This window comes from Eupeodes corollae, chromosome 2, assembly GCF_945859685.1.
Source record: "Eupeodes corollae chromosome 2, idEupCoro1.1, whole genome shotgun sequence".
NCBI classification, from domain to species: Eukaryota; Metazoa; Arthropoda; class Insecta; order Diptera; family Syrphidae; genus Eupeodes; species Eupeodes corollae.
Window position 1 is genome coordinate 155,257,133 of NC_079148.1, and position 16,129 is coordinate 155,273,261.

A 16,129-nucleotide genomic window follows, 5' to 3' on the forward strand; every position below is an offset into this window, starting at 1 on the left:
TTTAAAATTACAGACTATTATGAAATTGAAATATAACTACATTGTATGCAAGAAACCACATGAAATAAATTGATTTTTTTAATGGAATGTTAAAAAGTATCGTTTTAAGTTGACATCCACCTGTTTATTCCACTTTCCCACATTCAATACCACAAAATAAAGAAAACAAAAATAATCACCCCAACAACCCCACCATCCACCATCAGCCCTTCCTAACACTTTTCCTTCTATTTATTGGAATTCTTAAAATTCATATGGCGCAACCCCCACGACACACCGCTACCGGTGTGTTCCAAAAAAAACACAAGAAAAATCTCAGTTTTGTATCTTTTTTACTCTGTTTTTCAATTTGAATCCATTGGATCGACATCGGAAAATGGAAAAGAAACACTCACTTTTTTGTTGTTGTTGAACATCGTGTACCTACTTTTTTGTTGTTTGTTCCTCACCAGAGTCTTTTATGTATCTTGGCGCTAAGCAATATCAAATTGACCGATGGATGGTTGGTTGCAAGCTACACAACGTTAGCCTCTTGTTTCAGTCGAAAGGTAGACGCTAAGCTGAAAAGTCGAATGATACAAATTTTATTTTTTAAATTTAAATTCGGTAAAAACAACAATTTTTCAAATTTTCAACGAGAAATAAACAAAACAAAAATACAACAAAAAAAGAAGAAAATTAGTGCGAAGATTTGGAATTCAAAGAATTTACACAAAAATCTTATTTTAGAACTTTTTGAAATAAATTTATAGCAAAAATATATTAAAAAAGAAAAGAAAACATGAAAGTGCTAGTCAGTGGCGGTGTTGGTGGTGGCGGTAATCTTTCGGAAGAAATTTGCGTAGGTGAAAATCCGGAAAAAGGAAAATCTACAGAAATTCAAGATATATTAGGAGGAAATCATGATGTCGAGAAGAAGGATTGTATTCAAAGGTAATTATCATTAATCTTTAAGATTACAATTATTTTATTCTGTAATTTATAATTGTAAATAACAATGGAAGTGCAAGATGTTTAATAGTTGAAGGATTAAATATAAAATTGAAGTTGGAGAAAAAACACGTTTAAATAATTATATGATTTTTGAATGTTGTATCTTCGAAATGACGAAAGTTTAAAAACATCTAAGTATCAAAGCTAAATTTTGATAGTGATTTGGCTTACATATAAATCGATAGTTATTTTATTATTTAAATTTGCTAAACGGGGTGAAGAATTAATCAAAGTACAATGACATACAATAAATGTAAAAAATTAGACTATTCAGTCAGTTGTAAAAAACAAACTTAGGCAAATATAATTGGATTTAAGAAAAATATCTGCTATCAGAACACCTACAGAAGTAAAATAATCATGATGATGATAATTTTCACAGTAAAATTGTTGTTTAAAAGCTTTCTATAATTGCTAATAGCTCATTTCTCCAATACAAAATCACTATTTAAACGTTTCTCTAGGTTTATCTTGAATTGCCCAAAATCAATCTTGTGCTGATAAGAAATTCGTTGAAAAGTAAATTAAACTTTTGATAGATAGATTTATTGTTGCTATCTATACTGTACATATACAAAGATATTGTGGGTGTTTTATTAAGAGCTCGAAAAGTGTTTAAAGTAATAGAAGGGTGTTTTTTAGAAGTATTGAACTTTGCAATTAATAAAAGTATGATAATTTAAATTGAACCGAAATTTACTTTCTTGGAAAGATGATCTTCTGCCATGTGACGGTCTTATGAAAATAACTCGTGGAATGCTTTCCTCCAAGTGGTCAATCGTTACGGCCCTATCGATGTAGAATAGCCACTACAAATATCCTCAAAGAATATAATCAAGCTGTGTTTAATTGGACGATCTTAAAGGTCAATTTACAGGTCCGTAAACTTTGAATCTTTGCATTTTTACCAAACGTTTCCTTCAATAAATGAACTGCTTTGTGAGTATTGCGCGGCAATCATCTTGTTGAAAACGATCTTTGACATCATGGTTGTTCAATTGGTGAAAGAAAAAGTTAGTAATCATGTATTGATTTTAACGTTCTGGACAACATCGGTTTTAAAGAAGTACGGACCAATTATTCCAACAACTAATAAAGCACACCAAATGAATGTAAAGGCACTTTAATAGACACTTGAGGATTATCATCACTCCAAACACGTCAAACCTTGTTAATTGACGTATTTATTAGGCCAAAGTTAAGCTTCATCGCTAAAAAAATTGGAAACATAGAACCTTGATTTTCAAAATAAATTAACAAACTTTTAAAACGTTGTTTAGGCGTCAATCTATATTTATAAAATTCCAAACTTAACTAAAACTATATCATTTGACAGCTGGCAAAATGGCAGCCTATTAAAAAAGTGTTGCTAACTTTAAGTTCCAAACCTAAAAAAAAAACATCCCTTACAAGTCACAAATATTGTTGGAATGAATTTTAAATTATTATAACCTAATAGATAGTATCAGCACATTTATTTTCTGGAATGTCGGTCAATTCAATGTTTTACTGATGTTTCCAAAAATCTTTCCCTATGGCGTAAAAGAGTACGAACAAAGGTGGCTTAGTTTTTGAAATAATGTCACCAAACTGATTTTGTGTGATGTTTAGCTGAGTTTTTCAAAGTTAATTTAAACAATTTGAAGTATTTTTATGACTCTTAATAATGAATTTAAAAACCTTAATAAACCCTAGTGTCAACATAGTTTGACATTCTCAACTGTCAAACTTCTCATGCATCTAAGAAAACACCCTTTACTCATCTTTTCTTTGTCTGTTTTATCCTATAACTTCTTTTTTTTTTGGGCAAAGGTTAAAATAAATTGTGTTGGCACACCTCCAGAACTAATTTATTTTCTTTTCCTGACAAAAAACAACAACTTATTCATAAAACTTTTGCAACCCTAAAATTACCGACCACAAATAGTAACAATTATGTAAATAACACTCCTACTACTCCAATTCTCATTTGACCAAGAGAATCACATTAAAACTACCGGACTGGACATTTCAAGCCCTGCCTTAGTTTAATCTTTTTTTATGTGTGCTATTAGTTTTTATTTCAAGATATTTACAACTCAGTTAATCGATTTTAAGAACATTATTCTAAAAAAAACACAAGAGCTATACAATTGCAGTTAATATGATATGAACTCTTTCGAATAGACTTATTTATATTATAAGTTATCTAGGTTAAGAATGTACATAGTGGTTAGATATGATATTTCAAGGTTATTCCTTACGTCAATATATAATGTCAAACCCAGGTGAATGGCGCCAGGCACGCGAATATACATATATTCAAACTTGTGGTATATTTAATTTTATTTCTTTTTTTTTGTTTGTTTGTTTATTTTTAATTCAATTTTCAATAAAGTTTTAAATTAGTTTGTCTTTAGTTAATTAAAGCATTTGAAATGAGGATGACATAATATAGATAGAGTAGTGGGTTAAATAAACTAATGTTAGAACATAAAGCCTATAGCCATGTGATGACTTTTCTATAATTACTGACCACAACATTATATTGCTTAGGGTGATGAAATTTCAAAAGAAAAACAATGCACATATTGTATTGAAATTGGAATCCAAATTGAGGTTAATATAAAATTAGATACTACAGTAAAACCCTCTTTAGTATTTTTTTTTTCAAATGTTTAACTTATAATCAACAAAATTTACTTTACTTACATTTTGTTCAAATTTTAAAAGATTAACTAGAAATATCTATTTTACGTTTGAATATCTTTATTACTATTTTTTTAAATCCACATGACTTTTGAAAATTTTCGGCATTTTAAATTCTTAGTTTCTTAACCAGTTTTGGGTTTGCCTTGTTTATTTCTGAGCTATCGCTGTTTGGTCGTATTCAGATCCATCATTTCTAAAAGAGTTGGGAAAAGAAAGTTTAAAAAAAAACTCAAATTGGAAATTCACAATCTCCAAATACTTTTCCTATTTATATAAGATACTTTAAAAAATAATTGAAGAATTTAAATTTTTGATCACGTGTTTTAATCGTCCATAACTTGAAATTTAATTAGATTAACATAATAGAAAATAAAAGTAATATCAAAAAACCCTTTCCTGTTATCAATACACAAAAATGTAATTCAATGTTATCTTATAATTCACGCGATTTTTAAACAATTTCTTGAAATGCTTAGTTCTTTAATGTGTGTGTTGCTTATATTTCATAAAATAATTGAGACATCAATTACTTTGATTGTTATTTAAAAATACTTAGACCTCAATAACTAAAAAAACATACATTAAAATACTCAAAAACATGTAGTTATTAAGTGCATTTTTTCAAGTCGAATAATACGTAATTGAAATGTATATTTGTACAATTACAATTAATTGAATAGTATAATTTTACAATTTTTGGTAGTACCCGTGACATGATGGCTAGTGCGTTGTCATGCAAGGGATCTTGGGTTCAATCCCTGCCTATGCCACCTTAATTTAAAAAATTAATTTTCGCTGGTACTGCCTCTTGCGAGGAATTGACAATTCCTTCAAGAGTAATTCTTGTCATGAAAAAGTGCTTTCTCAAATAAGCCGTTCGAATACGCCCTAAAATTGTGGGTCTCTTCCATTCCTGACAACAAGTACTCGCACGCAGGAATGGTTGCGAGTTGTAAGTCACTAAGCCCTGGCTTACAACGGACTGTTGAACCACCCAATTTATTTATTTTCAATTTTACAATTACAAATATGTGTAATTGTAATGGAAAAAAGGTTAAATACAAATTGCTTGTATTTGAAATGAAAGTTCGAATTAATTACCAAAAGTTTTAGTTTTTTAAAAAACAAACGAATAATTAAAATAACTAGATTTTACTAGTAAATGTTTGACTTTGAAAATGACGAAATCTTTACAACAAAAAACTTCAATTTTAAACATATTGTGCCATTGTTTTTAAACATTTAATATCAAAGATTTTGTTGGCGTATCAGTTAAGCAGTATAGACTGTTTTTAAAAGATACAATAATAAATTGGCATCAATACTAGTTTTTTTTAATTTAATGGGGTTGGTTAAGTGTCACGTCACTGAGTGTGAAATTGAATAGGTATTGTTTGATAAACTGTGTCCCGGGTATAGTATTTCAAAAACAAAAATGCGGCTTGATTGAGGTAGGTATAGTTGGCAGTTATAAGGTTTCTACGGTTTCAGGGGCTCTATAAAAGTTGTTCTTAATTTCTACTAAAACCAGTTCCAATTTTTCAATTATTTGTTAATTATTGGGTATAACTAACAAAATTCTCAGGTAACCAAGAAAATTGAAATTTCTTGGAAAGAAAAACAAATTAAATTATTTTAAACATCAGAATCAGAAAAATGTTGACTCATAATAAAATAAAAATCGCATCAGCCCGGCAACCATACTTTGCTGTGGGCATAGCTTGCATTCCTAGACGTTGCGTTGGCGTTGAGGGAGGCACAGGCAAAACAGGCACAGCAGGCGTCTAAGAATTCTGCCCCGTGAATTGCATCACAAATGACAAACCTCAACTAATAAAAACTTTTTGGTTGTTTATTTTTTGTGAATTTCCATTTAAAAGTCTATTTGAAGAGGGTGCCTTGAGCCTGCACCCACCCACCCACTTGGAGGAGTATTAAAGACCTACATTTTTAATAGGCCAACAAAAACAACACTAAATTCATGTTCAATTTATTCATATTGGAATTGCAACACCTTTTAAGAATTCAAAAACATTGTTATACCATATTTCCATTTTCCAACCTTACTATCAATCTTTTCATACTCAAAAGTCCATCTAAGGAATTTTGTTGAATAAACAAATTTAATTATTTTTACGTTTTCTTGAATGAAATTTTTGTTTTCGTGTTTTTCCTTCCTTTTGTTCCTAATGCCAAACGGAAAACGTTCGAAAAACATTTTTGTACGTTTCTACGTCAAATTTAAGTTGTTGATATTTTCAAATGAGAAAAAGAAAAAAATGATTTCTTAATGTTTCATATAGTTTTTGCTGTTTTTGGCGCCAGACGTTTGAAAATTCTAAAAATAACTTCTCTTCTCTTATTTTGTAATGTAAACAAAACTTTAACAAAAATAAATTAAGAAATTAATCAAAAAATTTCAATTTATTGTTCCTTGAGAATTTTTTACATTTTTGAAAATTAAAAAAAAAAATGAGAAAAACAAAAACAAAGGAAAAAAACATAAATTAATTTTTGTTTTTAAATATTTTACTTTGTTTTACTACGACGTAATTATTAATTTTTTGAAGGTGACTTATTTTGTTTGATGTGAAGTCCTGAAGTCGATTCATACTTAAAAAAAAAACATAAAAACGCAAATAATTTTTAGGGGGCGGACTAGAATATTATCTACTTCCAAGGTTTGACGAATAAAAAAAATATTTATGAGGTCAACAAATTTTCAAAAAAAAGTAAATAAAACAATAAGGAAATTTCGCAATAGGAATTATGTGGATATTAACCTGGGAAATAAATAAAAAGTGAATTTATGTTTTCTTCCTTATGAATTTGTTATGGTTCATATTTCTTTTTAAACTATTTATTTTATGTTTATTTTTAAAATTCAAAAACTGATGAGAAGAGTATAATAAATTTAGAACTTTTTAATTAATGTTTTAATAGAATTAAATAAATCAATCTCATATTTTTTAGTATAATGAATGTTTTAGAAAATTTTTTGTAAATATCATTATTCACTTGTTGAAATTTTTCTTTTCAGTTTTAAAATTTATTTCAATTTTTAAACATTTTTTCAGAATCTTATTGTTTTTAAAAGTTAGGTAAAGATAAATCATTCTTTTAAATTTAAATTATTATTAAAACTATACATTTCAATAAAATATGAAAATTAAACAAAATTTTAAAAAATTAATGAAATAGATTTGACACATGTTAAAAATTTGATACCATTGTGTTTATTATTTTATTTACTAAATATAAATATAAAATATTATGCAGCAAACACGTATTTATTATCTTTTTTAATATACAAATATATACGACTTAAAATAGGATTTAAATAATTATGAAATTCATATCATCTTCATATCGTCTAAAAAACGTTGTCTCATTTGAAAAGATAAATTTTGATCCAAAAAACAAAACGTTTTAATTAAAATTATTTACATTTAAAAACAAGCATATTGTTTAATTTCAAACATGAAAGATGTATACAAGTGTCTATCCAAATATAGATTAATTTTATTTCAAGAACAAAAACAAGACACCAAATGCATTTCAAATACCTGTTTTTATTTGTTAATTGCTTTTGGCAGTCTTTTAAGTTTATTATTTATTAATATCTACCTTATTGTGCATCAAAGAAAACATTTCTTTAGACATTAGCAGACAAAATGTAAATTTAAATACCAAATGTTTAATTTTGTTCCGTAAAAGTGATGAAAAACACAATTCGGGAAATGCAAAACACACGTAAAATTTTGTTTTTCAAAATACTATTTTTGAGTGTTAACAATTTATTTATTCAAGGACACTCGTGAGATGGCGGAAAAATCTTTTGTGTTCACAAAAAAAAAATTATTTCCATACACATACCTGAGTAAAAATATGAAAAGAATTTTTCAAAAAATTTAACAACAAATTGTGTTGAAATATTTTTTTTTTTTATTTTTGAAAATACTCAAGGCTACAATACATCTCCGTCTTTATCGAAATCAAAGAAACAAAGGTGAAACAAGCCATTCATAAATATTGCTTAATAAGTGCTGACTGTTGATGATTTTTTTTATATTTTTGAAAGCGTGTTTTTTGATCATCAATCAATTTCAAAATGTCAAATTCTTGTTATTGTCACTCAAGGATTTTGCCACTTTCTCCTTGGACTTAACATTCAGACAAAATAATAATTATTTATTATTCTTTGGCAAGTGATGGTCATGAAAATAATTGTTTCTTTTTTTCAAAAAAAAATTGTTTTGATTTCACCAAAAACTCAAGTATCGAAAAACTTGACATTTTGGCATTTGTTTTAATTTTTGTTATTTAATTTTTGTTTTAAGAATGCTAAATGGCATTTGATCAAGTGATGAATAATTTATAATGGTTGCTTCGAAAAATGACATGATTTAAGCCAATTGTCAATATTTTTGAAACATCGATGTGGTAAGGTGATATTTTTGAAAACACTGAGGAAAATAAATAATAAAGTTTGAAATTTGTAGACAAATTAAGTATTTTTTTGAAATAGTAGCATTTTTCAACTGTCAGAATTTCATATGTATTTTTTTCAGTTCTTCAAGAAATCCTTCAAAAGTCTACATAAATATATTTTTTGATAAAAATTTCAATAAATTAAGAAAAAACAACCCCCATTGTCCTCCCCTAGGCAATAATGGAGCAATAAAACGCATAATCTCTCATCGTCTCCTCATCATATAAAACCATAATAAGCGGAACCGCAGAAGATCTCACTTAAATTTAAAAATCTTAAATATTCAAAGTTTAATAATAAACTATATTTTTTGTTTACGTTAATATTTCATTTCTCGGTGTTAGAATGTTAGAATAAATTTGAAATGCTTTTATAAAACATCAAAAATTGTATACAATTTTTACCATGCGTCTCTCGTCGTCGTCGTTCGTGTCGTCGTAGTTTTCTAAGTTGGTCGTTCTTATGCGATGAGTGTCCCGCTCCAATGAGATTTATTTCCATGTCATTTTTGTTGTAGTTGTTGTATTTTCCTGTACTGAGGAATTATGGTTCTTCGGTCTAGCGAAAGTGATGATGATTAACTTGGATCATTGCCATCAAATTCTTTACTATATTATTATAAAATACACCACCTCCTTCCTTACAAATAAATTCAAAAATCATCGTACATACCAAAATCTTCCTCATCCATATTTAAAGCGGTAACACCGTCGACTCGTCGTGGTAGAAATCAAATTTATTTAGAATAAGAAAATAAATTTCAACATCATAAAGTGAAGATATGACGGAGCTTAAATTTTATTATTGCCCACTAAGAAATAATTGTCACTCATCTGAGATAGATGTGATGCTTATAGATATTTCATTTGGAAAATGTGAAAATCTCTTTGAAAGTGCATTCAATTTAGAAAATAGTTTTTTTTTGGAATATATTTTTTTTGCAAATTCAAAAAATGAAAATGTATTTGAAAATGGGAAGAGTGTATCGAAAGATTTATAAATATTTATGAATTGAAAATTCTTACTCAGATGGATGAATAGATTTTTTTTAGATATTTATATGGACTGAGAAGCTGGAAATTCTTTTGATACTCGAGTCGGGAACAATAAAACATGGGGAAAGTGGGGATATTTGGAAATTGGAATTGTTGCCTCTTGCGTCATGTTGAGTGGCACGGTGTTGTTTATCGTGCTGCGTTAGTCACCTAAGAAGAATTTATAAACACAAACGAAAAATGAGTAATAAGTTAAAAGAGATTCCTGGACATCTGGATGAAAACTTGGAATAAATATTTGTATCGGTCCCCTTTATTTTTATATTTATAGCACTCATGATGTGTTAGGACATTTTTGAAAATTCTTCAATATGATATACAAATTTTCTTCCGTGCAAAAAATATATGTGGATAGGCATTTTCTTGCTTGTTGTAAATGCCTGGAATTTATTTTGAAATTGAGTTTTCAAATCATACTAAATTTTAATAACAGAACTTTGTATGTAGTAACATAATTTTATAGTCAATATTTAGAATTTCCTTTCACCTCTCTTTAAAAATGTAAATGACATTAAAATTAAAAAAAAAAAGTTAATTCACTCAATTTTTCTTTGAAAAGATTCAAATTGGTAATTAATTGTTTTTGAGTTTTCCCCCACCAGTGCAGTGGTAAGAAACTTAGAAACAAGCCAATAATTGATTAATAGTGTTGTCAGAGCTAAAATACTGACAAGTGAAAACGTGGCTTAACAATGTTAGAAAAACAAAACTTTGCTGTGAATTTATATAAATTCAGAAATCTTCGAATAAATTCGGAGCATAGTTAAAAAGAGCTGTAAGTGGCTTCGTTATTCTGGTCAGTCAACACCAGAGAGAAGGTATGTTCAGAAAGCCAACTGGGACGGTCTCAATGAATTCTTCAGGAACTTTAACTGGTCACTATTCTTCCTTGATAGTGAAGTGGATTCCAGCGCAGATATGGTTACAAATTTAATTCTTTGCGGAATAAGAAATTTTTTTCCGAACAGGGTAAAATCTATCAAACCCAAAGAGAACTCATGGTTTGATTCGAGCTGTAAAGAGGTTATTAGGATCAGAGATGTAAGTTTCCGTTGTTACAAAGCCAACTAGACTGAGGAAAACCGGAATAAGTTCAAACAAGCTAGAAAGACATGTAATGGTCATATTCGTCAAACCAAATTTTTGCATGATCAGAAATTAAGGCAAAAAATACTACAATGTCCCAAAGGTTGTAAAAATATCTGGTCATTTGTAAAAAACGTACGAAACACCACGTCATCCTCGGTTCCAACGCTCGTCCACAATGACACTCCCTATGTAAGCTCGATTGATAAAGCCAATTTGCTTGCAGCACAGTTTGCTGTTAATTCAACGCTACTGGAAAGTGTCATGAATCCTCCTGTTCTTGAGAGCGTAAATGATTCAATGGAATGAATCTTCTTTCGCACTCGTGCAGTTGCAAGAGTACTGAAAGACCTTGACATACACAAATCCACTGGCCCGGATAGTATCTCCCCAATTGTTCTGAAGAGGTGTTCTTCATCGCTGGCAAAACCACTGCGTAAACATTTCCATCTTTCCTACTCTACAGGTCTCTTTCCGAGCGGATGGAAAATAGCATTTCTTAATGACCGACAGTATGGTTTTCGTAGCAATAGGTCCACTGGTAATCTCATGGTTCATCTCACCGAACAGTGGAAAAAATCTTTACATCGTTTTGGAGAAAGTAAGATTATTGCACTTGATATTTCAAAAGCATTTGATAGGGTTTGGCTCCAAGCTCTCTTATCGAAAATGCGTGCTTTTGGTATTGATGAATCTCTTCTTCGTTGGATTAGAAATTACCTTTCTAACCGTTCAATACAAGTTGTATTGGATGGTTACAAGTCTGAAATTCATAAAATAAATGCTGGTGTTCCCCAGGGCTCCGTTTTGTCTCCGACACTCTTTCTTATATTCATAAATGATCTTATGTCTGCCATTACTAATCAATTAACCTGTTTCGCCGACGACAGTACCCTCAGCTTCTCATACTCGTTTATAGATTCACATCCTTGTCCTTCGGATGTGGAATTTAAACGGCAGCGTATGATAAGCTCATTAAATTCTGATCTTGACAGCATTATACAATGGGAAATCAAGAACCGTGTAGAATTTAATGCTTCGAAAACTCAATGCTGTCTCCTGTCGTTAAAGCGTAACATACCCCCGATGCCTCTATCTATGAGTGACACTTGCATCTAAGAAACTAATGAACTGTCAGTACTTGGTATGTGTATCACAGATCACCTTTAATGGAACGATCATATATTTCATATTGCCAAAAATGCTGCCAGGTGCTTAGGATTTCTCCGACGGTGCAAGAAATTTTTCACCCCTTCTGATCTGGCTGTAATTTACAAAGCGTTCATCCGTCCAAAGCTTGAATATAATTCGAATATCTGGGCAGGTGCCCCCAAAACAAGTTTAAATCTCTTGGATAGAATACAAAAAGGGCTTTAAAAATGATGAAATTGAAACATTAACATCACTAGAACACCGCGGCAATGTTTCATGCCTTTTGTTGTTTTATCCACCACCCCTTAAACGATTCAGCCGTAATACTCGCACTTCCAGGAATGCTCATCAGTTTACCCTTGAGCTCAATTTCGGGCGTACTGTCAAGTATAGAGATTCTTTCTTAATGTGGAATGCTTTAGCCAACTCTGTTTTTCCCTTCCATTTTGATGTTCAGAACTTTAAGACCAATGTGCACCGGTATCTCCTTTTTAAATCCTTCCCTATTTTCCTAATGCTCGCACTGTGTTTAAATATAAACATATAAAGGGTACTAATAACCCCTTGAGTGCCTTCAAATTATAAAATAAAAAAAAGTGATGAACAAGTTGTGAGTAGAGGCACAGCTAGGTTAACTTGGCGACCGAAAGAAAAACACCTCCAACGAAAAAACTTCAAAAGGTCTTTAAAAAAACACCATGGAAATCACTTTATGAAAATTTCGGATAAGGTCCATCATACATCCGACAACTTGTCGGACGTACCGATGAGAAACGCTAAATGCGAGGAACTTTTAAAAAAGTTTTAAAAGCTCCATAAAAAATAAGATGCTAATCACAAAAAATATCCTTAAAAGAGATATCGACAATCTTCAAGGACTGAGAGCAGTGGATTCAGCCAAAATAAGATATCTAGAAATCTTATTTGAAGAGATGGAAAATGTCTATACCAACAAGCTCTCAAAATACAACAATGAAGAAGTGGAAGAATTATATTACAGAATGCTTGATGAGTTTTTTTAAGAACTTCAAAATTTAATCCGGCTCGAAGGACCAATGAAAATAATTATGGTGTCGAAATAATCATTCACGAGAATTAAGACGTGTCTTTTATTTCTCTCCATAATTATTTTCAATTTCATTTAGTAAACAATTTACCATTTTTTCATTTCACGTAATTGTAATTGATATATTCTACATTTTCATTACTTGTAATGATAATTAAAAAAATAGGCTTACTAATTAAATGTACTTAAAAATTGCAGGTTTTTAAGATCAAGACAAAATAAAACCTTTACCAGAGAAAAATATTCAAATCATGTCATTTGTTTCTTAGAGAATTTCAAAATGAAATAACGGTTCCATGGGAGAAAGAAAAAGCCAGGTTAGGAAAAAAAAGGTCAAAGAAAATTTCATAAAAATCTCCCAGGCCATTTATGAAAAAATTCGCAAAAAATAGCTTGAAGAAATGTTAAACAACGCTTAACAATATCCTTAATTTTCAAGTTTTGAACCTAATCGAAATTACACAATTTTTTAGGCTGTAGGGGTGGAATAGACAAACGAAACCCCCGGGTCCACCTTTTTTGTTTTTTCTATCGTCGAAATGTCTTGTTTGATAAAAATCTGGAGTACAAGATGTTTTAATGTAAAGTAAAAAACTGTCTGTTCTGTTTTTCTAAAAAATTGATAAAACGCTATCAATAATATTTCGTCTTAGGTTTATTATGTTTCAATACAGTTACTTTTTTTAAATATTTAAGTAAAAAATCAATATTTATCCGTATTTAAAGCTTTTATTTTTAATTATGAAATCTCGATGTTGTCATCTTTTCTGGTTCTTGAGATAAACTTGACAAAGAGACATTCAGACACTTATAGACATATCTCTAGAACCCAAAGATCAAGATTTACACACTTTAAAATAACGATAAATGTCAAAATTGTTTAACTTTATAAAACGGACTTATTAGAAAAACTCCTAATAATGATTTGAACATTCTAAACCACTTCACCACAGGCTTTCTAATTTGTATTAATTTTAAGACAATCTGTTTGCCTCGAGTTTAGTGGCCTAAAATTAATTAAAATGTGTCACACAACTGATATTTACATACATTAGAACTCTAATGTGTTAAAAATTGGTGCAGAAATTAGTGGAAACCTTAACTAAGATCTAGTATTTCCTTAAAGTTAACACAAAAAACCGTTAAAGGGTTTGAATACACTACATTTAATAAGGCTAAAGAAATGCATTAAAGCTGTTTTTTTAAATCATGAGACAACCAGAATTTTCCTTGTCAAAATGCCGAAAATAATTCAAAACATGGTCCAAATTATCACCTTTGCGCCACAGTGGCGCCGTATCATGAATATTTCCATCGACTACCTCGCATCTGTTCCAAAAATAAAACAAAGAAAATATATTAAAATATACTTGTGAAAAATAAATGGAAGGACATTTTCAAAAACGACAAGATGGCATCATCTTAATAAACACCTAATGAAATCAATAAAATGTATTCACTTTTAAAATTCAGTTCAAAAAAGAAAAGCGCATTCTTTGAAAGGATGACATTTCTATTTTGGAATTTTCTTTTACCTATTAAATTAAAATTATTTTTAAAACGAGGTAAATACAAAACAAATTAAATTGTATAATTTATTTCTTTAATTTTAATGAGCCATAAATCTACGAAAAAATATATCGTTTAAAAGCATTAAAAGTATAATTGTCAAAAATTTGAACTCTTGGCTGCGTTCAATGTCAATGTGCTTCGTTTTCTATACACGAGCAAAGAACTTAACCACAAGATGCGATTATGTATTAACAAATTTAATTTCTCTATTAATAAACCAAAATTATGTATGTATTTATTTTTAATCTTCAATCTTCACCTATAATTAGAAAATGAAAAAACACAAAAATCAGTGACTGCATAAAATACGCCACTGATTTGGTTATGTTTTCGGACGTCCAATCAAAAAACGAATACGTGATTAACTTGATTTCAGTATTTTATTTTTTCAAAAATAAAAACAAAGTTTTTTTTTCTGTCAGAATGACAAACTGCTTTGTTTTCATGAGTGACATCATATTTGTCTTGGTTTTAGTTGTTTTCTTAAACTAAATTTTGGTTTGGATTTTTGTTTTCTTGAACTAAAAATGTGCGTAGGAAGTGTAGGAATGGTTGTGGGTAATTTTATGAGAACTCAGGTGGTTGAAACGTTTATGACAAATTTAGATATTTTTTAAATCATCACATGATGGCAATTTCTTTTTCAAAACAAATTTTAACAAATAATGTGTTATTTTGAGAATGGCGCCCAGGCAAAAAAATATAGAACGTAGAAAAAATGGAAAATTTAACACTTTTTTGCACAACATAAATCAAATCCTTTTAAATTTTTTTTTGTTTTTTTACAGACAAATTCAGCAGACGCCATTTCCTGGAATATCCGAACTACTGCCAACCCTGTATCTCTGCGGAGCTGGAGTAGCCTTACCAAACATTCTGGACAAACTCGATATAAAATTCATTGTCAATGTAGCTCCTGAACTGCCTGATACACCTCTGTCCGATACCAAGCCCATGTATCTCCGCATAAATGCCTTGGATAGACCAGAAATTGACCTCAAGTGTCATTTTGACGAAGTTGCTGATATGATCGAAGAAGTCCATCAGTTAGGTGGGAAATCAGTGGTTCACTGTGTGGCTGGTGTGAGTCGGTCAGCATCTCTTTGCCTGGCATATCTTATGAAACATCGAGGAATGACACTTCGGGAAGCATATTATCACGTCAAGGCCATCCGTCCACAAATCCGACCAAACAGTGGATTCTTCCAACAATTGAGGCAATACGAAGAGGAGCTTCGAGGCAGTTGTTCGGTGAAAATGATTTACGTTGAATCATTGGATCGTGAGGTTCCTGATGTTTATGAGCCTGAGTACAGAGCTATGGAGGAATTCTATCAAAGACATCGTACATTTAAAAGGCGTTAGGGTTTTAGAATTTAGGACATTTTTTATATTTAAGGTTTTTTTAAGTAAGGAAATTTGACAGAAAAAAAAACAAAAACCCCTAGGATCTCTAAATTAAATTCCCTTAGCTCGTAGTTCAATGTTTGGTAAAAATGAATGATTGGATTAAGTAAAAAAGATGCAGCATGAAGTTTTGTGCATGATGTGTATCAATGTGATGAATATTTATATATTTCCATTAGAAAATAATTATTTGATAATGTTAGTAATAAATTTATTTAAAAATATATTTTTTCGACTAAATTAGAGAATAAAAAAAATAAAATATAATGAAATTTAAATTTTTGTTTTTATTAAAATATTAAGGATTCAAGTTGTTTCAATTTATTCAGTTTTTGGAATATTGATATAATTTTGTTCAAGAGCGTTAAAAGATTGTATTATTAAAAGATTGTATTAACTAATTTTTTTGAAGTGTCCAAAATGAAGTCTTTAACTTCAAGAACAAATTAAAATTAACGTTTCAGAGTTGTTATGTCACTGATTTTAAAATTTTAATTTTATTGATGTTCTGGACTTTGGAAATTATTTTTTGGAAACATCTAAGCTATTGGACGCAACAAAACAAACACATCAAGAATTTTTTTAGGGTTATGTTATAAAAAAACGTGATGTTTA

The 16,129-nt window shown here is 29.7% G+C and overlaps 1 protein-coding gene across 1 annotated transcript; it reads left to right on the plus strand.

Moving 5' to 3' along the window:
• The first annotated feature begins 485 nt into the window (after positions 1 to 485).
• On the plus strand, positions 486 to 15,786 carry LOC129947317 (dual specificity protein phosphatase 18-like). The gene is made up of 2 exons (XM_056057837.1): positions 486 to 933; positions 14,896 to 15,786. Exons 1-2 carry the CDS (start codon positions 782 to 784, stop codon positions 15,470 to 15,472), a joined length of 729 nt encoding a protein of 242 aa, XP_055913812.1. The 5' UTR covers positions 486 to 781; the 3' UTR covers positions 15,473 to 15,786.
• Positions 15,787 to 16,129: the final 343 nt, after the last annotated feature.